We start from the raw sequence: 25,104 nt of genomic DNA, 5'->3' as shown, positions 1-25,104 counted from the left end.
TCCGAGCATGCTCCCTGGGCGCTCCACGTCGGCAGGAGGCCGCTGCGTTCATCTTCCCCAGCAGAGCGCGTCCCCGCTGCCTTCATCTGCCCAACCGAGCGTGTTCCCGCTGTGTCCATCTTCCCAACAGAGCGTGTCCCCACCGTGTCCATCCTCCCAGAAGAGCGTGTCCCAACAGAGGGCAGGGAAGGCTGAGCAGGTCTTCTCCTGTGCCAGGCTCCAGGCAGGGCCTGCCGGGATGTGGAGCACAGACCCGCCATTTGGTCGTCTTCGTGCTCTGGGTTTTTCTCGTGCTAGGAAGGAGGTGGATTAGAGGGAGGTGGGAGCTGATCAATTTGGAGAAAATGAGCGCGAGGCAGAGCAAAGGGATGAGGTGTCAGTGGAGGAAACAGTCTGCTGCGCCTTGAATTAATCAGCAGTCATATCGGAGGGAAAGAAATGTCATCTGGTCGTGTAGTAGAAGATCCTTATGCAAGGGAACTGGGTGCAATTTTAGGGCACTGTTAATAGAGGGCTGGGGGGTGGGTGCTCTTCTACACAGGGGAAAGGGAAGGAGAATTGGCTCTATGCCCGCATTTGGGTGGAGATACCATATTGGAATAACTTTAAAACTTCTTTTGAAAATCCCTCAAATTTTCCAGCTTAAACCCTTTTCAGAAACCGAGTAGTTATATCTTAAATTGTTACTACATACTCGTCTGATTGTGGAAACTTGAGAAAATAGAGCCTAAGTCCCCTCCTGCTGTCTGCCTGCTGCTTTGGGCCAGACTATAGGAGAGGTGATAGCACAGAAAAGCTTAACTGTTTCAAAAATGCACCTTGAATTCATAAGTATTGTACCTCTTTTTGCTTCCATTACCACTGACTGAACAGGTTAACGTAGTGACTATTGTCTGGTAGACATTTAACTGCTCTGCCAGGTCACTAAAGAATTTTATGATGTGTTGGGTCTAGACCATACATCACTGATGGCTGACAGGGGAGGGTTTTTTGTAACCTTTTACATAAAGTTGTCCACATAGGCACCGTGCAAGGCTAAGATGTGTCACTGCATCTGATTTTTGAAACTCTGGGTTACTATTCTGGAAGTGAGTTGTAATTTTTACAAGAAAGGACTGGGGCACATTTTCTGTTAATGTCAATAGGTATACTGGAGGCAACGGCAATACCAACTTTTTCATATACTGGCTGATGGAGTACATTGCGCTTGTATTTTCTTGGTCCTCTTCAGTTCTCAAGCCCCTCCTCCCCTCTTCAGTTCTTGAGTCCCCTGTGCTGATGTCCTGTTCACAGCTCCCTTCAAAACTGGAAGCAAGACTTATTCTCCTATCCAGAAATTGTGTTTCATGAGTTGCCTGAAGATTCAACGCAAGATGCATACTGGAAGTTGCTGTTTCGGAGTTAGTAGAAGCCTGCAATCAGGTAGAGTCTGCATGTTGGTGGCAGCTTCCAAGAAGCACTTGGACCCAGGATTCTGAACCTAGGACAGCATTGTACCAAAGTGTCCAATGTGACAGTATTTGTACTGGAGAATCCTAAAAATAAAATCATGCTAAAAAGTCTTCTCTGCTGCTTTATCCCCATGGTTACCAATGTTTCAGACAGGAATAGAATAGAATAGAATAGAATAGAATAGAATAGAATAGAATAGTTCCAGTTGGAAGGCACCTACAACATTATCTAGTCCAGATGCCTGACCAATGAGGCTACTCAGTTTCTAACACCTCCTTTCTCCTATCTGATAGACAAATGGAGCAGCTAGGGTATCAGGACAGACTATCAAGTATTTCTGGAAATGGCCTTTCATTTCATCACAAAACGATCAATGAACGAAGTAAGCTGGTCCCATTTTACCCCTTTCTTTCACAGTTATTAAGACCCGAGAGGCTTACATGGTAGACTTCTATTACCGCCTCTATCTCGTGTTCTCTCGCGGGGCTTCACAACTAGGATCATCCAAAGTAATAATGGATTTAGACCTGGGCTAAAAGCAAACAACGGCTAGACAACCAGTAGCAATGATGGTGGTTTCAAAATGATTTGTTGTTTGTTTTTTGCAGAGCAATGCAATAAGTTCTTGGCAGTTGTTTTCTCCCTCAGACATGTTACTTCTGTATTTTAATGCGTATCTTTCTATCTAAAGCTAACTTCTAAAATGCCTGTATTTGTGTTTGTGTCTGTTAAATTTGCCCGTATTAAAGATCTGTGTGGGATGAAAGAAAATTCCGTTCAAGACACAGTCAATGAATGAAAATAATGCTTTAAAGCTTTACCGGGGCTTCTGGGCAAAGATCTTACGCATGTAGCTTCAGCCTCTCTGAGACATAAAAAAAAGTTAGTAGCAACAAGCTCTTTCCAGTCCTACACCTAGGCTGCTGAACTGCTAGTGCAAATTTGATTTATTTCCTTCTCATGCTTTTATGTTATACTGAAATGCATTTGCTTGCCAAGAGTCATTCCACGAGTGGAAGTTCCTTGCATTAATGTGCAAGCCATAACTCCTTGCAAGATAAAACCTGAGGTCCTAATTTATCTGCTTCTCTGTTTGATTACAGCAAGAAATCCAATCAAGTTTTTGTCTTGGAAGACATTTTCTTTTCTTGGTCTTTCCTTTGATTTCCAGTACATTTTTAGGTTTTTTAAAATAAATTTTAGGTTGAGTATTCTTCACAGACTGAATCTTAAATGTAAGCAGGATCAGATCACAGCCCCTGATGCCAGCCCAGCAAATCCGGTTCTGTTCAGTACGTCTGCCAAGGATTAGGATGAACTGAACTCCTTGGTCTGTATGTGGTGTTCTAGCCAGTGACTACTAGCACGGGTGACAGCAGGAGAATTTATAGTTGATTGTCTCAGGCATTTTGTCAGCACAATTCCGTCAAATGCACAGGCCAAAAGTCACTAGCTGGAGAGGATGCTGGAGCAACTGCAGGTTATGGACACTACAACTTGGTTAGCTGATTGCCCTGAACCTAACAAGTAGCAGAGCACTTGTGCAGGGTCAGGAGGTTGTCTTAAATACATCCCAGAGGCAGCTGGAGCTGATAAGGGGGTGGGGCTTGCACTGAAAAGGATGAGGAACCCTCAGAATACTCTGTTCTTGTCAATACTGTGGGAGTAGGAACCCTCAGGAGTAAACAAAGCACCCTGGGAAGGCCAGAATAGCAGAGTTTCCACCGTGAACCACGGCCTTAGCTGTCTCACATTTTATGATAAGGGGGATTTCAGATTTCTATTTAGGAAGGGACTAGAAAGGCCAGGATTTGTAGCAGTACCCTAACACCCAGGATTTTAGCTCTGAAGCCGTTTATTTCAGAGAGTTTACCATAAGAACTGAGCCATATGGACGTAAGCAGAGACAATAATCAAGAGGATCATCAATGTTAAGCATCGAGGGATGTAAATCTGTTTCAGGTAGTAAGGCAACTGTCATACCATTTCTCCTTCTCCAGCTTGGCAGTGACAAGGAAAATGTTAGCGATGTAGTAGCTAAGGCGCTTTCTCACCAAGGAACCGATACAAACTATTTCTGACCACTCTACACACACCTTCTTGTTGTATTTGACGCAGCGGGTCAAAGTCTTTATTTCCTATGTACAGAAAGACAGACCACTAGTGCTGAGGGGAGCGTGCATTAGGAATTTGCTGAGGTGGTAAAGTAGCTAGACACCGCAGACTGGTGCCGTTGGGGAATTTACTGTTGTACCATTGTTTCTCAGAAGTTTCAATATTCTGTTTTGCCTCTGTGTGAATTTGAAGCTGGATACTTCAGTGGGGAGAAGCAGCAATCCTGTTTGCCTCTCAGAAGACCTATTTCTCCTTGGAATACAGGAAACTCCGCAGAAGAGCAAGCTGAGAAAGCATCCTTACACCTGCCTTGTAGACTTTTTGTCTCACCCTTGAGCCTATTATCAAATCTGGGCCTGATGGTCTCAGTCAACCCAGAGTCTTAACATCCATCTGTTAGCACTAAAGCCAGCCTGGCTGGCTCAGTTATTAGGATTAGGGCAAAATATCTTGTGACTTCAAGTTATGTTCTCAACTTAGTTGTCATGGGCCCTGGTGTAAACAATAACAAGCCTTGCCCTTTCCCTCTCTTCCCACTCTGACCACCAGTTAGCCACACACTGGGACATTTCTGACCTGCGGGGCCAAATGCAGCTGCATGTCTTACCCACTCAGTAGCTGCGTTGCTGTTTGCTGGATAAAGCAGTGCGTTAACTGTCAGCTTTGTTGTCTTTGCCAGTTTCACTGGTAACAGTAAGGAAAGGTTATGAACTAACTTGCTGCAAAGGCTGAGCACAAACTAGACCTTCATTTCAATTAACGGCGCTTCTGTAGTGAAAGGCGGAGAATTAAGGCCAACTTGAGACACTAGTCAAAATTCCAAATTTTTACCTTGTCATGATTTAACCCCAGCTGGCAACTAAGCACCACACAGCCACTCGTTCACTCCCCCCAGCGGGACGGGGGGAGAGAATTGGAAGGGTAAAAGTGAGAAAACTCATGGGTTGAGATGAAAACAGTTTAATAATTGAAATAAAATTAAATAATAACAAATTGTAATGAAAATAACAGAGGAATAAAACCCAAGAAAGACAAGTGATGCAAATGAAAACAATTGCTCACCACCAACTGACTGATGCCCAGCCAGTCCCCGAGCCGTGCTCCCCTGCCAACCTCCCCCCTAGTTTTATTGCCGAGCATGACATCATATGGAATATCCCTTGGGTCAGCTGGGGTCAGCTGTCCTGGCTGTGTCCCCTCTCAAGTTCTTGTGCACCCCCAGCCCTTGCTGGTGGGGCAGTTCGAGGAGCAGAAAAGGCCTTGATGCTGTGTAAGCACTGCTCAGCAGTAACAAAAACATCCCTGTGTTATCAACACTGTTTTCAGCACAAATCTAAACCACAGCCCCATACTAGCTACTATGAAGAAAATTAACTGTATCCCAGCCAAAACCAATGCATACCTGTATGTCCTATATAAGACACAAGGACATTGACCTTAATTGAGCAGAACAAATTTAAAGGCTATACAATTATTTTCCTGCTTGACATTGCAGAAGACACAGACAACAAGAAATGAGCCACATTTCTCTGTGGAGAAAATCTCCACAGTAGGAAATCTTCTTTGAGATCCATATAATGGCCTATAGCTTCAGTGCCCCTCAATCTGGAATGAACTGAAACAAAAAAGGAGGTTTAAGTGCTGAGTACTGCAGTGTCTAACTTGTTCTTGGCCTTTGGACTGGAATCCTGATGCATGTCTTTGGTGCCTCAGCTACATATACAGATGCACATCTCAGGTAGATAGATAGGAGGGAGGGAGGTAGAATAAGCTAGGTACTTAAGAATGGGCTCCAAAACAGCTGGTGTGCCGTGGGAGAAGGGCACTGCTACAGCTGAAAAAAGCAGTTGTTTAAAGCCATTCCTTTCTGGAATTCTATCTCTTACTCCATGATGTAGGGTGATACCCCTGAGATACTTTTTCCTTTAAAGTTGCTCTTTCATATAAATATTTAGGATATAATTTACTTAGTGAGGCTGAAGCATCCCTTTCCCTCCCTGTGCAAGCCAGGCCACTGAGCACCACAGGTTTCCCCAACTGCCAGTCCACACAGACAGCACACAACATGGACCCTGAGTCACAGGCCCTGGCCTCTGCTGCAACTACTCTTTGTGCAGTTTTAGATGATACAGATGGTTATTAATAAAAGGCATCAGCAGCCACCACAACAAAGAACAGAACTCAGGTTTCCCCCATCTTTCAGATGGCATTTAAGCCAAAATAGGTGCAAGAAAATAATAATAAATAATGTCCTCGTAAGTGAAAACAGTCCTGGACAAGGTAGCCCATCTGCACGCTATCACAGACAGTCTTCTCCAAAGCTCTTTGAGCTTCTCTCAGATTGCCGTTGCCATGTGACATGCACAAACTGGGGCAAAGTAGCGCAAACACGGTTATTTAAAACATTGTCTTCTTTATGGAAGTTATCGGATTAGGCTGCTGGATGTAATCCCATTTAATGTCTCTGAGGGCTGGGCTCAGAGCGGCAGGGCTGACAGGTGCTCTGCATCGCTGGGAGACAGCGCTCCCGCTCCAGCTCCAGCGGGGCACTTGGCACTTGCATAGCTGAACTGCGTTCCCAGCCTCGGACCTTACTTTTATAGCGGAGGCTATATTAATAAGACCTACAGTGGGCTTCCATCTATGCGAATACAACATCTATCCCATATAGTTCATCACGCATGTTAAAGATGACATAATTATTTGCAGGAAGGGGATCTCTGTGTCTTCATGTTGAGCAAGGTTTGACTTAGCACCTGCCTCAGAGATGACTGTTTTGCCCTCCACACTTCCTGGTAGGTGAGGCAATGGTGGCACGTAGCCCCTGTGACAGGAAGAGATGATCACCCCAACAGGTACTGCTGGCCCAGTGGGTGCCTGAAGCTGCTCGGTGGGTGAGGTCAATACAGCAATAAGCAAAGCATTTATAATAATAGTGCTCAACTGCTTCACGCTGCGTTCCTCAGTGGGCGCTCAGCAGGCCTCCGAACACCACAGCCCTGAGCAAGGCAGGTGACTAAATTCGGCAGTTCCACAGCGGCTCCCCTGGGGCTAAGATGGCGGGGGGTTGGGAGTGGGGGGCCCAAGATGGCGGGGGGAGGGGGCGCCTCCCCACACTCCCCCGTCGAGAGACTAAAGAAAGCAGGGCAGGATAGCTCGCGGGGGCATATTTAAAGCTTCCTTAGCAGCGCAGTGAACAGAGACGGGCAAATACGTCCTGAGGCGCAGCCTCTTTTCCTGACGAGAACGGGCACCCTGGGCCCCCCTCCCCGCCCCGGAGTCGCCCCATCCCCTCAGGCGGCTCCGGGGCGGGGCTAATGCGGAGGCCCCGCCCCGCCTCGGGGAAAGGGGCGTGGTCAACTCGGATCGACGCGGCTCTTCCGTAAACACCACCCAGCCCTTTCCCCGGCCTTCCTCCCCGGGAAGGGCCCATTCAGCGCGGGGGGAGACTGCCGAATCCCCTTCACCGTCGTCACCTCATCTTTCTCCCCGCTTAGCGCTCGGGCAGAATGAGGAGACACGGCATTTTTCGGCGCGGGTAGCGGCGGGTTGACCCAAGTCCCTCGCCGTTGGCAGGCAGGTAAATGTTACGTGTACCCCCCACCACCCCCCCGGCAGAGATGGACGCGCCCAAGGAAGGCACTAATAGCCCGGGCTGGGCATACAAACTCGGGGGGGCTGTTTAAAGCCCCGGCGAGCGCTGCGAAGGGAGGGCGAGCTCCGGGGCCGCGGTGAGTGACCGGGGCGAGCGAGGGGCAGGGCCCGGCGCACGCCTGTGTGTCCGTGCGAGAGCTGGCCCGGGGGCTGCCGTGCTGCCCTCCCGTGCGGTGGGGGCGGTTGGGAAGCGGCGGGCCTGGCGCTCCGCTGCCCCGGTGGGGCTCCCGCCGCAGCAGGTGGGTTTCGCAGGGTCTGCCGTGCACCCCGTGTCTCCGGGGCTGTCTCCCTCCCTTAACCGTCCCTCCCGACGGGCGCAGCCGCGGGGGCTCCCACACACATTCCCCTCCCCCGCCGCGAAGCCCCGCTCCGGCAGCGCACAGCAAGGGCACCCCGGGCTCCTTCCCCGGAGGACGCGGGGCCGGGACTCTCGCAGGCGGGCAGCGCCGGGGGCTGGCAGGGAGAGTGTTACCCCCCTCCCCCTCTCTTCTCCTTCTCCCTTCCTCCCCACCCCTCCGGGCCTGTCCTTGGAAACGCTGTTTGTTTTGGTCGGCGGGTGCCAAACTCCTGCCTCTGGTAACTGTTAAAAACATGGGGTCGGGGGAGGAGACGGGCAGCGAAACAGATGGGAGGAAGAGGAGGAGCCGGGGGCGGCGGTGCCGCTCCCCCCCGCGCCCCGCTGGGGGGGCGAGCGGGAAGGGCCTCCCCGGGCTGGGGCCGCGTCCCCCAGCATGGCCGAGGAGAGTGTGGCAGCCCCGGGTGTCCCGCACGCAGAGCCGTGGGGACGCGCACTCATCCCCCACTTATTTCGGAGCCTATAGGTGGAGGGGAAGAGCCGCGGAGCTAGAAGGCTGGAGGGGAGGAATGTCGGCTACAAAGCTGTCAAAAGTGAGGCGTGAGGAAATTCTGTAACTCTTCTAACAAAGGCCCTTTTCTGCTCCTGTGCCCCGAGTGCTGGCAAAGGTGGGGTCAGTGAAAGGGAAACTCGAGCCCCGACGAGATTCTGTCGGTGCCAGCTTGAAGAAAATAAGGATGTAAGCCCAGTAGAATACACAAAGTTAAGACATTTGTAGTGGTAGAACTGGACAGAGCACTTAAAAAGTGAGTGTGGATGGAGGGACTTATTTGAACAAAGCAGAGCTGTGGAAAAACTTCTCTTGAAGATGGTATCTGAAGGGGGAAAAAAACCCCAACAACTTCCGAGCTTTTTTTTTTCTTTTCTCCAGGTGCTTCATAAAATAACTTAGAAAGGGAGCCTTCAGGAATAAAAAGCATGTTTGTGCTCTCTGAAACTAATCTGATCTTGCAATCTCAATTAGTTCTAAGTGAATGATCAAGTTGGGTGATGTGGTGGCCGTATAAGACCAAGATGTCTTTATGCTTCTCCAGTGTTGTATTCATTGCATCTTTACTAAAAAAGAATAATCTAAATAGCAGCAGAAACTGTGATAATTTAGTTCTGCCCTGGAATCTTGGTGTTTGTACATTTAGAATATATATTTATCTTGGTCTGCCGTTTAGAGTTCATCATTTAAAAAAAGCCCTGCAAAATAGTACTGATTGAAAGAAAGCAAACTTTATTGAAGCCCACTGTGAAGGTATCCAACCTAATATAACAGTATACGTCAGTCCTTTTTAACGCAGGAAGAGTAAGGCAGGCTGTAACCACAGGCTGACCCTTTAATAGAATAAGTAGGATATTAAGCTGTGTATTAAAAGCCTAATATGTAATACTTAATGAACAATGCAAAAAATAAGAAGATGGTATTGTCTACTCAAGATGGTGAGTTACAAAGAGATCTTGGAAGCCTAAAGGGCTTTCTGAAATATTTTTACTTGGACATTATATTAATCTAAACTTAAAATTACACGTGAACTTGGCCTTTAGTAATTTATGAGAAGCTCTATGCTGCCTACAAAAGCATAAGGGAAAAGCAGCTCTTCCAGTGTATGCTGTAAAGAAAGGACCAAGTAACTTGGTTGTCTATTGTAACTAATTAGAAAAACCTTTTTTTGGTTGGTACTTCCCTTTGATGTGCTCAATGAATGTACTTTTCTCTAAGCTCTTTAGCTGTCGGGCAGCATATTTAAAAATTGTAGATGGCATATCGAGATTCTGCTTGTGTATTCACGTATGTTCACTTTGATGTGCTTGCTGCCTTGTTTATCTTTTAAACTTAGAATTTAGCAATAGTGTTCTGAATCCGCGGAATGCACCCGTTCTTCCTTACCATTCCATCTGAGGCCTCCTACTAGGAAACATATTTACTGTGGTAAAGATTGCAGTGTTTTTTCAGTGTGTCATCTCTTGTTACGTTGTTGAAACTTCTAAACTAAGCCTGAAGCGCTCTACTGACAGCTCTGCTTTCCATATGTGCATGTATTGTAGGAACAGGTATGGTCTCGCTACATCAAAATATGTCATGAGTCTCTTTGAAATGCAAGTATTTATTGCCGAAAGATCCTTCGCTGTGTGTAAAGATTTGTATGTAAAGACCTGATGTATATAGAATTTTAATTTCCACTTTAATGATTTGGTCTTTTGGGGAATCAAGATTAGGGTAGAAAATGACAATGCTGACTTGCCTCCATGGCTGGTTTAGTTCTTGCTGTCAGGAGCACCTTGCAATCTGAATATATGAATACTTACAAATTTGAATATTTATTAAAATTACTGTACTGACAGTTAAGAGGAAGTTCTTGAAATGATGATGTATAAATTGTGTGAGAACTTTGTTTTTTTTAATGGTCTTTTAACTTCTTCCATGTTCTTAACACCTAGACGGAAGCAATAGACACATCTTGAAGTACTTGTACTAGGCGAGTGATTTACAAGATCTTTTGGGCCAGTACACCGCTAACAACATTAATCAAGTCTTTCAATGGACCACATGCAACGTTAACCTTTTGGAGGTTAGTTATTTATGTATAAATAAAGGAGTTTTATACATGACTAAAGCCTGGAAATAGTGTTCTGATGCTGATCCAGAAACAATAGTGGGAGAGTAATATAAGCTTTGCAGGCTCTGTAGGGTTACTGTATTTAAGTGAGCGGTTCCACATCAAAAACCTGGAGCACGTTCTACAGTTAGGTTAGGTTACTTGTCACAACTACTTTCTAGTTAGCACTAGCTTTGAGATCTGTAATACAGATCTGAATCGAATAAATAGTTTTAGTGTCTTGCGTAACATTAACTAGTGACTCATTTCTAATTGTAACTCAGACAAATACAATTTCCAAGTCAAAAATATCTCAGCCTTCTGGTTTTCTAGGTTTTCTTGCAACTCTCAGTCTTGTTTAGTCAATGCTGTTTTAAACATCTGGGTTTTTTTTTCAGTTGCTTGTTAGAAATTACAAAATTGGTGTTCTAATAAAGAGTTACGATGTTAATGATCATGACTAACACTGTAAGTCTTGAACCCATGACCTCTATATCCTGATCAAAAGTCTCTCTTACTGGCTTCTCCAGTAAGGTAACAAACTGTCAGCTGTGTTTTTGCTGATATGATTAATTCTTTTCACAAAAAGCAGCATAAAACATTACATAAATAAGGCACTCAAATACATTCTCTTTCCTCTTGGGAGAGGAGCAGGAGGAGTAAACATATAGTTAACAAATGTTAATCATCTCAATTAACAGAGGAGTAGCCATCAGTTAATACATCATCAAGTTATAAAGGCCTATTTAGGATGAGCTGGTACCCAAAAAATCAAACACTCCTAAGCTGTAACTAGGTGCCAGTGTAAAGAAATCTTCACTCTTACTCGCTTTTGTCTGCCTTTTGTCCCAACAATATGTTGATTCACATAAATAGACACAAAGATCATCCTTTTGCTGCTGAAAGTGGCTTTTCCCAAGTTCATCAGTTGCAGAGTATTCTTTGCCTGCTGAAGTTGATGCAGTTTAATCGTAAATGAAGTCATCTTTCTTAAATTTGCTGATGGAAAGCGTTGTTGGCTGTGTCTCTTCATAAAGGCTACTGCAGAATGCTCCGTGGCCATAATCAAAGATGGACAGCTATTTTTGGTATCTGGGCCAAATTCCTTTGGTAGTAATTATGGCTGACTTCCAGTTTCTCATTTTAATATGATTATGAACATACTTTTCACTTCCTGTCATACAACTACTAATCATCTCTATTGCACTATGCAGCTGCCCAAATTCTCTGCAGTTGCAGATTATCTGCCTGGGAGGCAGTTTCTTTATGTAGACAGAAGCACTATGAAGCATGATGCTTCTCAGTGCTACTTGTCATGTAAGCTGAATGTGATGTTAGAGGCTCAGAGTTATCGTTTGACTTAAAACAGAAAACCCATTCACCCTCACCCCTAGGAGGAGTATTTTTTGGGTCTATGCCATTGTTGATCTGATTCTGAGCAGAGACACGCCTAAAGTAGCAGGCCAGACTTCTAGCTACACCCTGTCAGAAATGTAGTATTCTGAATTATTTGCCTATTCTCCCCCAGCAACTTCTATGGTTGCTTCAGAGTTGTTATACTCAGTGCAGTCTGTTTGTGGAAGGAAGCTAATTGCTAAATACCACTTCTTGGTGAGGTCGGGTGAGGGATGGTAACATCATAAGATACCTTTATGGTTGTTGAGAACTTCCAAAATTTTGACAAGAAGCAACTTCAGGGGTTACTGTGGGTAGTCTTTTATTTTTTCAATATAGCCAATTTGCAGACTGTCTCTAATACAACATTAAGGTATGAAACAGCAGAACTTTCTTGCAGAACAGGTGTGGCTTGTTAATAACTGTATAAATTTGCATGTCAACCCAGATCCTTTCTGTAACACCTTTTTAGGAAAGGCAGCTAATTGTTCTTGATTTACAGTATAAGGATCCATATTTGTCTTTTGAGAAATGAACAAAAAAAAGATAGTAAGTGCTGGTTTTGTGTGGTGTGTATTTGTCTTTCCAGGTATTGTTTACTGTAGCAGCTAAAGTGAATCAGAATGCCTCTCAATGATGACCAGAGCAGTGATTCAGATTCTTCACGCCTCTCTGAAAGCACAGCTTCTTCTAGCGACTCTGAATATTCAAGACAGAGCTTCAACAGCGATTCTTCAAGCAAACCCAGTTCCCCAGCGTGTAAGCCTATTTCAACCTTACCTGCACCGTACATAGACAGATAAGGCTAACTTATCTCATTTCTCTTTGCTGTTATGGGTAGAACCTGGGATTCTGAATCTCTGTTTAAGAGTATTAAGAGAAAGGCATGGCTTTCTCTCTGCTGTGAAGCAGCGCATCTCCTTGTGTGTGGAACACCACCAGCAGCTGTATCCGTGGGGGTCTCCCTGTGCACTCCTTCCCTTCAGACAGTGTAAGAAAAGTGTGCCACCATGGACATCCTAATCTTGAGCTAATCTTGATGTTGGTAGCAGTCTCCCACTCAAGCAGATATGGCTTTGTGCAAAGGGTGGGTTTCTTCTGTTTGCTCCACATACGCTTAAAAATTAAATCTGTAACTTAAGAGATTTATAATACTATATGAAGTTACATGAAATTAATCTTGAACCCACATTTTTTTTTCTGTCATAAATATTAGGATCAAACAGAAAACACACACTTGCACAAGGAAGGTGTTTTGAGTAATGCTAAATAAAACCTTGGTTAGGATGTGCATCATGCCTGTAAGGATTCTCAGACCATGCATACTTTTTAGTGTCTATGTAAGTGAAGGCTTACGTTAAAACAAGCTTGTTAGTGGAGCTGCAATTGGCAGCTGGCTCTTTTTTATTACCAGTTGTCAAAGGCTTAATTCCAAATACTAAATTAAATGACAGAATTTGTGGGTTTAGAAACCTTGGGAATTTACTCTTGCTTTCCAATGTAGAGTTTCTGTTATGTTGTTAATGCTCATTTGTAAAAAGGGAGTGTAACTTACGATGGATCTGTTATGGAACATAAGTGGGGGGTTCTCAAGTCAGTAACTTCATAACCTTCTCTACAGGCAATAAAACCTGTACAAATAAATTAATAAAACCTAATATAGCCATTATGTGCTCAAATTATAATGGACATCTGGTATCTGTTATTGCCCACGCTTTTGGTCTGGTGGATTTTACAGAACAATCAATAGGAAATTTGTGGAATGCAAGATCCTGTTTTAAAGGAAAAAAAGATATCTTAGTTAAAATGTAGAAATATTAAATTGCTCTTCAAAACGTTTTGAGGCTTGTGTGGTGTTACACTCACACACACCCCTGATAAGCTGGGAGTTTCCTGAGTTAGTGTTTTAAGAAGATATAAAGACCTGGTAATCCTAGGTTGTTTCTTCTAGAGTACTAGCAAGCTGTAAAATTTCTAAATTTTAATATTTTTCAATTACACTTATGAACTATAGATATTTGGCTTGAATTGATCTTGTTTGTTCCAGCAGCAAGCCCTCCCAAGGTTATTACGTTTGATGAACTGATGGCAGCTGCAAAAAATTTGACAGACTTGACTCTAGCTCATGAAATTGCAGTAAATGCAAATTTTTGCATAAAACATGAAGACTTCCCACAGAACAGGTAAGAGCCTGAATCTTGCAAAAAGCAGCATTGGGGTTGGGAAGAGAGGAGAAATGAACGGAGCAGCAAATTAAAAAAAAAAAAATAACAAAAAAACCCAAACCAAAGCATCTTGAAAGGCTACAGATCTTTATCCTGCATCTCCAGGAGTCACTGTCAAAGCTGTTTTGCTTGGAACAAGTGTTGCAGTCCAGCTGAGCTGATATACTGTCTTTGGAGCATGTTGCTCTGTCTTAAATGTCATGTGGAAGATAAAAGGCTAATACAATGTGAATGCACATAGTGGAGATGGGTATCAGTCTGTTCTGTGCAGTTCCAAGCCCTGTGGAAAAGATGAAATGGTGGCCGCCTCTGCAGTCATATGTAGTAGCTCATTGGTGCCATAAAGATAGAGCTTATCATGAACGTAGCTGTAATTAGCTAGCCCAGAACAGTTGCAAAAATGCCTGGAGATCTAGAGGAAGTGAGTAGGATCTAGAGGAACTTCCCTAGAAGGTAGCTAAAATGTTCCTGCTTACAGACATGTCTAATTTAAAAATGACCTGATCTTTACTTTGAGAAAACTTACATAAAAAGCAAACAGGCTTTTAATTGCTCAAGTCCCTTGACTGATAATTTGTTACATGACACAATAGTTTTTGAGAAAGCTAGTAGCTAACATACCAGGTTAGGACAATGAATACAAATTCACTAAGGAAAAAGGAAAGGTAATATCTCTTTACCTATATCTGAGTTGCCAGCAGCACTTTATAAAATACAGGTGTTTCAGGAAAGACTCGTCAGTCTAGACCGCATTTTGGGAGCTGATGATCCACAGCCCAAGAAAGATACGGTTGCAGGGCACAATCGGTGGTGAGGTGGTGTGTGCTTCCCAACAAATGATCAGTCTCTCAGTTTCACCTAACACTTTTACCAAGGATGAACACTAGTTGGGAGTCTTTTCTGTATCTAATTGACTTATTCCACAGCTTTGCAGGCACAGTGAAACAAATTGTACACAAGGCATTTTGGGATCATTTGGAATCAGAACTGAATGAAGATCCTCCGGAATATGAACATGCTATCAAGCTTTTTGAGGAAATTAAGGAGGTAATGATCTTCTTTCCCCTGTGCCCCAGTATTGTTTTGTCAGCTTAGGTCTCAAGAGTCCCTTACTTCACTGAAGGGTCTGCTAACTCAGTCAAGCAAACACCCTCAAGTTCTTTCTTCGAAGGTGAAACCATGATTATTCAGAACTGCAAATATGTGTCTATTTCTATTAATCATGAAGATGTCCATGAACACACAGTGGCATGTCCACTCAGCTTTCATTGCATGATGGTTAGTTGCAAGTCAGCTCTTCTCTCAAAGCTTCACATCTCTACTAGCCTCTTTGTAGCAACACAGTGTGAGCTTGGGGCATGAACAGGAGTATAAACATGACTGCACCTGCCCAAATAGACTTTGTTTGTCACACAAGGGAGCATACAAAGGTTCAATCATGGCACAATACTAAGTCTTTCAAAATTTTAAGTTGGTAAATGTTTATTTTACAGGGCAGCCTCCTAGTTTTTGAAAGAGTCTCATTGTTGACATGCTTTCTGGCTTACTGGCTCTGAGGATTTTTGCAGAACTGTACTGTGATCCTTTTAACAGTCCGTTTCTCCTGCTACCTTAGATAATGTTCAGTCTTGTTATAGCTGGTCAGCTAAATACAGTTGTTGACATTAATATTAAAATTTTACTTCAGTGTGTGGTTTGTTTTTTATTGGTAACGCTTTCTTTTTCTTTTTCCTACTTTAGATTCTTCTTTCCTTCCTGACTCCTGGAGCAAACAGGATTCAAAATCAAATTTGTGAAGTTCTAGATACAGATCTTATAAGACAGCAGGCAGAACATAATGCTGTTGATATTCATGGGCTAGCTAACTATATCATCAACACTATGGGAAAGTTATGTGCTCCAATAAGAGACAACGATATAAAACAGTTAAAAGCAACTGACAATATCGTAGAATTACTGAGGTTGGTATTTGGGTGTGTGTGGTTTTTGGTTTTTTTTAGAGGAAACACCTCTTCTCTGAAAGAGTACTGGGCAGTGGAAGAGGCGGGTAAAGTCTTAAAAAGAAGTCTTAAATTGTGTCAGTTTACATAACATCTGTTTTCAAACTATAGGAAAACTTATTTTTATACAAAAGCATTAAAGGGCAGGAGCTATGACACTGTAACCAGAATATTATATGTGTCTTACTTTCAATGAAAGGGCTAGAATGCCTAGATCAAACACTATCAGCTCTGAATATCTAAGCCACTGAACAAAAAGCACTTTTGCAATAACTTGTGTTTCGGAGACTGCTTTTTCAGTCTTGTTCATTCTTACAAAATTTAAGCAGCATGCTTATCCTGTTTCTTCTTGAAGCGTTTATTGCATGCTTCCTCTGGGAGGCCAAACTTTGGATTTCAGTTCTCTTTAGGAAGATCTTACTACTTGAACTTGAGTAAAACACTTGCATAAAAGGTCAGAAACTGGTTTATTGCTCCTTTGGTACACGGAAATATTAAGAGTAAGTGGTAGTTTTGTTGCAACTTGGATCATATACAGGGACCCAAGCAACTAGGTCAGAAGGATTGTTTCTCTTGGTGCAATTAGTGACTAAAAAATTAAAATCTGTTCATTTAGGCTGAAATGTACCAATTGATACAGTTCTTGAAAACCCTTCTCTTCCTGTTAGGGGGTTGTAGCCTTTAGTGATGTTACATATTTGTCATGTTCTTTAACTTACACCAAGCCTTATACGCAATACTCTTCCAAGTATCCTGGAAGATAGGTAATGTCTGTTATGCTGAAATACCGTGAAGGAGTTAATTTCTCCCAGAACTGAAATTAAAGTGCTAATCTAGGTGTACCTCATATGCGCTGGTTAAAAGCAATAGACTCTCGTAATTGTCAAATTTTGAACTCCTCCTTTCAGACAAATATTCCATGTTTTGGACCTGATGAAAGTGGATATGGCTAACTACACAATTCAAAACCTTAGGCCATACCTTCAGCGTAATTTGGTGGACTACGAAAGAACAAAATTCCAGGAAATTCTTGAAGAAACACCAAGTAGGTATCATGCTATATTTAATTTAAAGCTTTCTTTAAAAAGAGGACTATTTAAAGACATGCTATAAAATCTATCAGTTGGAGTTAATTTGGAGGAAAATGTCAATTTCTTGTCAAAGGATTTTTGCATTAGTTAGATGCAGACAAGCAAGCTACCAATGGGGAATTGCTTAACTTGCTATAAAGTGTGTTTATGTGTAGTTTGGGGTGCTTTCAGACAAACTTTTATTTGCTAAATCGGTTGGTATCTGAAAAACAATAAACAGTGGCTCTTACTGTCTGGAGGCAGAAGCCCTACATACTGAAAGATGGGACTTTATCTCTTTTTTTTTTTATGCAACAAGTCTGTTGTTCATCTGAAGTAAACACGTAAAACCAGTTAGTGTGCCCAGAAGTTGGGAGAGACAGGATCAATTTTTTAATAAAAGGCAGGCTCTAAGGGAAACTTCTTAGGTGATGCAAAGTCAACTTGATCCACTATTAAAGGTTTTGTGTAGCGTGGCTAAACAATCTTCAGGAAAATAGATTTTCCAAGAAGAAAAAGTAAACTTACTAACATCTGGAGCAGGGGCTTCTAAAATGGGAACCTTGAGCCGTTGATACAGCCTGCCGTGTTTATATATACAGCCTGTGAAAGAACTCTTCAAAAACTTTTGATTTGCTCTTAATATAGTTTATCTCCCATCACCTCTACTTTCCAGTCCTGTGCCCCAACCATTAAGTGGCCTCCCTGAAAGAAAGGCTTTGGGAACTCAGACTTTGAGGCTTTTTTTTTTTTTTTTTACCCAAAAATGTTGGCTGAAGTCTAAGAACTTTGTTTTGGGTTTGTACAAGCTAGCTAGAATATTAAGGTCACCAATGGAAGAAGATCAGTGAAAAAAAAGTGAGGGAGGGAATTTACATGTGTGAAGACTCAGCTGTTGGCTATGTTTGTTTAGTCTTCAGAAGTTCAATGCTCTTCTGTATGTGTACAACTCTCTTCCTGAAGCTGGTGCTTATTTTGATGAAAGCATGCAGTAAATCTGTGCGGATTTGCAATGCTTAGGTGCCCTGGATCTCACAACAGAATGGATAAAGGAATCAATAGAAGATGAATTATCATCTATTTCTGATGAATCTTCGTCATCCCCTGGTGCTGATAGTAGTTCTAAACGAATTATTAGTCCTACACTGGTGCTAAACAACGGCTACTTGAAACTGTTACAATGGGATTATCGCAAAACAATTCCAGAGGTAAGAAGTATATTTCAAAAACATTGACTTAGTATAATAATCCTGATATTGTCATCAATAAGTGTTCTCTTGCACTTCTTAAATTTCTGAATAGTAAATTTGGAATTTGGAGAGTATATGCTAATATCGTTTCTGAAATATGGGCAAGTCAATGACTAGAAGAGAACGCGCTGAAAGTTGTTTTCCCTCTATCCACTCATAGCTCACCAGCTCCACCCAAAGAGCAGTCTTGGCCACAGTCAAAGGGTGGGCCTTGTACTGACAGCACTTGGCTCTCTGTGTCTTTGAGAGAACTGACTTACAGCATTGTGTTTTCCTAACAGCAGCAGGAATTGGTGGGATCACTCTTGCTTTAGGATAGAACCAGTAAAAACCTGCAGCCCTCTAACGTAGATATTCACCCTTTCTCAGTGCATATAAACTATTTCTTCAAGAATCAGTGTTCAGTTTTTCCCTCCAACTCCTGATTACTGACCTCTGCAACTTTCCGTAAAGCCAATTTGAAATTGGCCATCAGTCAGGGCTAAAATTAGCATCTGCAGTGAGTGCCTTAGCTATACTTAGGGTGGCCTGGCAAAGAATTTGCTAAGTATGTGGGGATGCTCTTAGTGCTCTCAGTCAGTGGACTGAAGGGAAACTACCTTACTCTTTAGCTTCCTTTGAACAGTTTTGAATAAGAGGTATACAGAGGAATCCTCTGGTGGATCTAGCTTGTCGTACTATGAAATTACTATGAAACAGTTGGATGTTAATGCCCCTGTGCCTCTCAGTGGAGGGATTTGGTTAGATGAACTTTTTCTAACCTAAAATAAGTCACTGCAGCTACATCTTGCTGTGGGGAGTACTTACAGTCTTGGTATCAAGATCAACTAGCTTTTTGCCTGTACCAGGTTACAGCACTTACAGAACCTGCTCTGGTGGTTGTCATGTGCAGTTGTTATCCCTGTCCATCAGTTACAGATTATGGCACTTTTCAAAGGACAGCTGAATCCAGAAGACTATTCTGTCTGTAACCGTGATCACTACAATGTCCTCTGGATCCCCTGAGCATTCCACATCGTGGGCTGAATTGTCGGTCACAGATCTCTGTCAGCAGTGATGAGGAATAAGGTGCAATGTCCGCTGTTTCCTCTGTACCAAAGGCATTGCCTTTCTTCCTACCACAGGCTTATAATTTCTGGTACTCATACATAATGCCACTTTGTGCAATACGACATATTCAGGGTATGTCAGCTGCTGTCTCTTCTGACTTTACGTATTTGTGATTAAAAATATTAATGCTTCATTATTACATCCTACGTCTGTCCTTTTTCCTGCCTCTCCCTCCGTATTCCTAAATTAGTTTTATTGTTTCAATTCTAGACTCTATTAACAGATGAAGTTCGTCTTCAGGAGTTGAGAGAAAAGCTCAATCAATTAAAAATCATAGCTTGCGTTTGTCTCATAACAAACAATATGGTGGGTGCAGCAATTGTAGATGTGCCTGACTTTGCTGACCAACTGAAAAGGATCTCTGTTCCCCTTCTTGAAGGCATGAACAAGAAGTAAGGCCTTGTTTTTATCACTCTTCATATTTTTTTTTTTTCAACAGGAAATACCAGGTGGATCTGAAAACGCTTGGAAACTCTAATAATCTATATCTATATTCCCTTTACAGTTTCAGTCCGCTGCATGTTAGGCATGTTTTCAAAGTTATATTTTAATCTTGATGTTAGTCTACAGAATTTGGCACCTAGTACTGAAGTTTATTCATATGCTCCTAATATTGGAGAGACTATGGAAATACATTCACTAAATTGTCTTGGCAGTTACTTCAAACCCGTAGGTAACTTACACTATTGGGCTGCCTATTTCTGCTGCCATTTGCACTACAAGCAAGTCTGATGTCATCTGAAAGGGCATCTCATAAAATAGTTTTCCACTATGCTTTTTCTTGTGAAATGTGGCCCAGGATAGCATAAGGGCAAAATGAACTGGTGTCACTGCTGCACAATTTAAATTATTTTTCCCATTTGAATCACAATTAAGTCCTCATTTTATCTTCCACATAGAGATTTGTCCTGTATCTGCAGATGTATGTAAATCTGGAAAAGCAAAAGATAACTTTTCTAAATGCTCTCATTGCAGAGAGCAGGTAGAAAATAAAAGGGAAAGGAGACACGTGAGGTCACCTTACAACCTGTGCTACAGAAACTGCAAAAGTTAATGTTTTTCTATTTCTTTCTTCCAGAACTTTTGATCTGAAGGAGGCTCTGAATGCTATTGGTGTCCAGGTTTGCAGCAAAGTAAACAGGTCTCTAACTGAAAGAGGTCTTCCCATGCTTACCGAAGAAATGCAGAGTAATTTAATGGGTCAAATCGCGCATATTGTTGAGGAGAACAATCCCGTCAGTTCCTTGATTGGTTAGTAAGATAATAATAATTGTCTTATTGTACGTGTCTGTATATAAACTTATTCCCAGCAAGCTTAATCAGCTGTTTAATTATTTTTTAAAAGCACTGTTATTGTGGTAAAATACTGGGTCGATTAAGAGTAAGGGAATGTTGTTTATCTATAGATGGTGTTCTTGGTATGCTGCAGAGCATGGTTAGTTGCAGTGAGAAATAATTTTAAAAGTATCTGTAAAAACAAGCCCAGAGATGCTAGTATTTTGGAGAAGAATTTAGAAAAATGAGTGCTATTCAGTCTCCCTTCTGTCAGTTCTGGGTTTAAACTTAGTGCTTGCTTTCTTTGAGTCTGTTTCATATTAGGTAACGTAACTCGCTGCAGCAGGTTTATGCTGTGTCCGCCTTGCAGGAGCCAACTTTAAGAAGCTTTCGGTATTGTTCCCCATTGCAACGCGGGCCTGGGAAAGAGTTGTTACCTATATGGTTGGATTTTTTTGCTGTGCTGATGTGCAGGGTGCTTAGAAAGCAAGTATGGCTTCATCCTGGGTTTCCATTTGTTCTGAGTGTACTTTATATTCCACTTCAGACAAACGAATCCAGTTCTTCATGAGAAGCTTGCTTGCTCTTCCGAATTTTCAGAAGTGTATGCCTACTATGCCAGGAGGCCTTTCTGTGATTCAGACAGAGATGGAGTTTGTCGGATCTCAGTATGCGAGCATCGTAAACTTTAATAAACAAGTGTATGGACCGTTCTACGCAAACATACTTCGAAAACTACTTTTTCCTGATGCACCAATGGGGAAAGCAGAGACAGAAACATCTACCAGTTGAAAAATATGACCTATTTCTGTACCCTTTTTTTTTTACCTTCCAAGACAGTGATCTGATTTCCCCACTAAGAACAGCCCACTCCAGTGACTATTAATGAGAGATCTTGTAAAATGTATGCAGATAGCTTCTAAAATTCACTGGAAAGAAATTAATTTCAATGACATATATATTTAAATAGACTAAATTCGTTTAATGGATTGTGTCACTTGTAATAGCCAGTGAATTATTAGTTTTCAAGGCAAGCATTTATTCTGATTTGCAGTGGGGGAAGAGCTGGCAAAGTACTTACTGTTTTGCTACCATTAAAATGTAACATTATGTTTCAATTTAAATATATTTTACATATAGCAATGCAATTATGAAATGTCAAAACAATTGTAGATAAAATGTACTATGCTTACATTGTATTTTTGTAGAGCAAGATATAATAATACAATTATGTTTCTGAAAAGACTCTGAAGCAAAAAAGCACAGCATAACTGCTTTTGTAACCAAAACCAGGTTCATACTAGGCCAAGTTCTGGTACTCCTGCAATTACTGGAACCAGAACTTTGCTTCTGTTACATTAAGGAATGCCAGTATTATAAGCTGTGTGGAGTATAGCAGTTACAGAAGCAGCATTCACCACTTAAAGTAGGAATCATTCAGAACTACTCAACTGTAATTGAGATTACTGATTAAACACCTAAGAAACACGATGTTGGTGGGGGGTGGAGTAAATTTCTGTATATAATGTTTATAAGCATTTTGTTTATTCAGTGCAGGTCATCCAGATCTTAAATCTAATCTCTAATCTGTGTATGTACTGATCTTTGATCTTAATGGGTATTAAGTATTTTTTAAGTGAGGTCTTTCTGACCTTTATTCCCAAAAGCACTTGGGAGTGACCTTACAGAGTACCACAGAGCAACTTCCCCTTCTGTATTCTGTTGGATGAGGGCATAAGTTTTTCAGAACATGTTCTTGGGTCTGAAAGCAAGAGCCCAAATCATTAGTCATTCTTGAAAACATGATTAGATTGACTTCACTGAGTCTGTAAGAAATACTGCAGTTCTCTTCAAATTGCTTTGGAATAGGCCCCAATACTTAGTTCCCATTTAAGGCAACAGGAATCTTGCACACAGAAAAGGAATAGGCTTGAAATTGAGAAATGTGGAAGTAAACTTCTGTGAGTTTACACAGGCTTTATTTTGCGTATTTCAGATTACTGGGAATAGATACTGCTGGAATACATATTATAGACATGTTCTTGTCTATGAAATTGAATCATAATTTACTTGAAAATGATCTTCTAATATATTATCATATAATAGTCCTTTTAAAATGTCATATATATATAAACTCTATGTGGTACAAGTTATATAGCTTGTTTTTAATATTTTATATTACAGTCTATTTTTTATGAAGAGATAAAAAGTTGCCCGTAAAAGCTTAATGTGTCTCACAAATTGTGTATGTACATTACTATGTCTATCCTAAAGGTCTAAAAACCTGGGCATTATTAGCACTGTGGTTTTGTAGTCCATTTTTACAGAACTGTGTACTCTTTTTAGTAAGGGAAATGACTTCTAGTCAGTTGTTCCTCAGTGTCCGAGGACTTTGGCCACATGTACATGAAACTTTCTTCAAAATGCCTTTTTAGAAAAGAGATTCCTCTAGTGCACTTCTGCTTTCTGTCCCTGGTAAAAACATTGCACAAAATAAAGATGAATACATATTTTAAAGGGAACTGTTTCCTGAAGCCTAAGAGAAAGGAACTCATAGAATATAGTAACTGTGCCACTAGGTGAAACAGGCTTGCTTATTTGAATATGAAATTTTGATATGCAATTTAAAATCACCAAAAGAAGAATGCATTTCAAAAGCAATTATGGGGAATGAAATCTTAGTGGTTTGCTACATCTTTAGAAATACCTGAACTATTTTGAGCTTCAGCCAAAAAATAATTTTATGAATGTTTGAAGATGATTTATAACATGATCATGACATTTTTATCATATACTTTATATGCATTCTATTGTAAAAATAAATATCAAACTATAGATCTTTAATGTACTGGGGAAATTGTCATACAAGTTTTTACCAGTAAATACTCAAAAAATGAGGATTCATTGGGTTTTTTTGGCAATTAAGGTGACTTGCAAAGGGCATTTTATAGCATGGCCTATGTTTCAAGTGATTGTTTAATGTATCTTAATTTTTATTTAATGTTTCAAACACAGACATTGCATCTGTTTAATGTCATGTGTTGCATGCTGTTTATGCTACTGTGGCTGAAATGCACTTGCCTCTACTCTGAAGGTGTCCTTGTGAAACAAGATGCCATTCTGTAGCAGCTTTCTTTGTTGAAATACAAATATTTGAGGTTTTGTATGCATTAAATTTTGTTTGTGATACTACTAGTGGTGAAAAGTCATTTATGCAAACTTTCTTAAATGTAATGGACTGTTAAATGCTGAAGATAAATTACTGCACTAATAATACATTGTGACTCTTTTCTTTTTCTGTAACTTCCCAGTTGAAGCTGGTGACTCTAATCCAGCTGCACAAATAATACTCCAGTCACATGCTTAGATCTTAGTCCTTGGAAGAAGATTGTATTGGGTTTACATGGCAAGTTTTGGTAGCAGGGAGGTTACAGGGGTGGCTTCTGTGAGAAGCTGCTAGAAGCTTCCTCCATGTCCAATAGAGCCAATACCAGATGGCTCCAAGTCAGACCCGCCACTGGCCAAGGCAGAGCCCATCAGCAACAGTGGTAGCACTTCTGGGATAACATAGTTAAGAAAGGGATAAAAAAAAAATCTGAACCGTGGCGGAACAACAGCTGAAGAGAGGAATGAGAATAGGTGAGAGCAACAACTCTGCAGACACCAAGGTCAGTGAAGGAGGTGCTCTAGGCACCAGAGCAGAGATTGCCCTGCAACCTGTGGTGAAGACCATGGTGAGGCAGGCTGTTCCCGTGCAGACCATGGAGGTTAATGGTGGGACAGATAATCCACCTGCAGCCCGTGTAGGACCCCACACTGGAACAGGCGGATGTGCCCAAAGGAAGCTGTGACCCCGTGGGAAGCCCACACTGGACCAGGCTCCTGGTAGAACCTGTGACACCATGGAGAGAGGAGTCTGTGCTGGAGCAGGTTTGATGGCAGGACTTGTGACCCTGTGGGGGACCCACACTGGAACAGTCTGTTCCTGAAGGACTGCACCCCATGGAAGTGACCCACGCTGGAGTGATTTGTGAAGAACTGCAGCCTGTGGGAAGAACTCATGTTGGAGAAGTTCGTGGAGGACTGTCTGCTGTGGGAGGGACCCCATGCTGGTGCAGGGGAAGAGTGTGAGGAGTCCTCCCCCTGAGGAGGAAGGAGCAGCAGAAACAATATGCGATGAACCAATTGCAATCCCCATTCTGGGCCCCCTGTGCTGCTGGTGAGGAGGAGGTAAAAAAAAATCAGGAGTGAAGTTGAGTCTGGGAAGAAGGGAGGGGTGGGGGAAGGTGTTTTAAGATTGTTTTTTGTTTTCTCATTACCCTACTCTGATTTGATTGGCAATAAATTAAATTAATTTCCCTGAGTCGAGTCTGTTTTGCCTGTGATGTTAATTGCCGAGTGATCTCCCTGTCCTTATCTTGACCCACCAACCTATCGCTAGATTTTCTCTCCCCTGCCCAGCAAAGGAGGAGGAGGGATAGAGCGGCTTTAGTGGGCATCCAACCAGGGTCAGCCCACCACAAAGGTAATTTGTATACTTGATCATAGTTTCCCTCTTGGGAATGATTAAATAGATAGGAGACTCCAGACTGGGAGATGCTGGGGGGGGAGGGCTATG

General features: G+C 42.1%; 1 protein-coding gene across 9 annotated transcripts; it reads left to right on the top strand.

Moving 5' to 3' along the window:
* The first annotated feature begins 7,022 nt into the window (after positions 1–7,022).
* Positions 7,023–23,762, top strand: TCP11L2 (t-complex 11 like 2). 9 transcript variants are annotated; one of them, XM_074580957.1, is made up of 11 exons: positions 7,023–7,147; positions 10,004–10,134; positions 12,146–12,315; positions 13,604–13,739; positions 14,708–14,828; positions 15,522–15,742; positions 16,690–16,826; positions 17,872–18,059; positions 19,422–19,603; positions 20,290–20,462; positions 21,034–23,762. In XM_074580957.1, the coding sequence occupies exons 3-11, from the start codon at positions 12,180–12,182 to the stop codon at positions 21,276–21,278; spliced, it is 1,539 nt and encodes a 512-aa protein (XP_074437058.1). In that variant the 5' UTR covers positions 7,023–7,147; positions 10,004–10,134; positions 12,146–12,179; the 3' UTR covers positions 21,279–23,762. The 9 variants fall into 9 exon arrangements, 7 of the variants coding, with proteins under 7 accessions (XP_074437058.1, XP_074437067.1, XP_074437041.1 ...); XM_074580966.1 differs by lacking the exon at positions 7,023–7,147 and adding an exon at positions 7,193–7,298 and having other exon boundaries at positions 13,607–13,739; XM_074580940.1 differs by lacking the exon at positions 7,023–7,147 and adding an exon at positions 7,193–7,298.
* Positions 23,763–25,104: the final 1,342 nt, after the last annotated feature.

The sequence above is a fragment of the Larus michahellis genome, chromosome 1 (genome assembly GCF_964199755.1).
Source record: "Larus michahellis chromosome 1, bLarMic1.1, whole genome shotgun sequence".
NCBI lineage: Eukaryota > Metazoa > Chordata > Aves > Charadriiformes > Laridae > Larus > Larus michahellis.
The sequence above is the reverse complement of the archived record's forward strand: the minus strand, read 5'-3'. Positions and strand labels throughout refer to the sequence as shown.

Bases quoted from the DNA above. Each gene is read 5' to 3' on its own strand.
- TCP11L2 (XM_074580957.1), top strand. From the start codon at position 12,180: ATGCCTCTCAATGATGACCAGAGCAGTGATTCAGATTCTTCACGCCTC. The intron at 18,060-19,421 runs GTAAGAAGTATA...TTTCAATTCTAG, and splicing joins ATCGCAAAACAATTCCAGAG to ACTCTATTAACAGATGAAGT. The intron at 20,463-21,033 runs GTTAGTAAGATA...ATTCCACTTCAG, and splicing joins TCCCGTCAGTTCCTTGATTG to ACAAACGAATCCAGTTCTTC.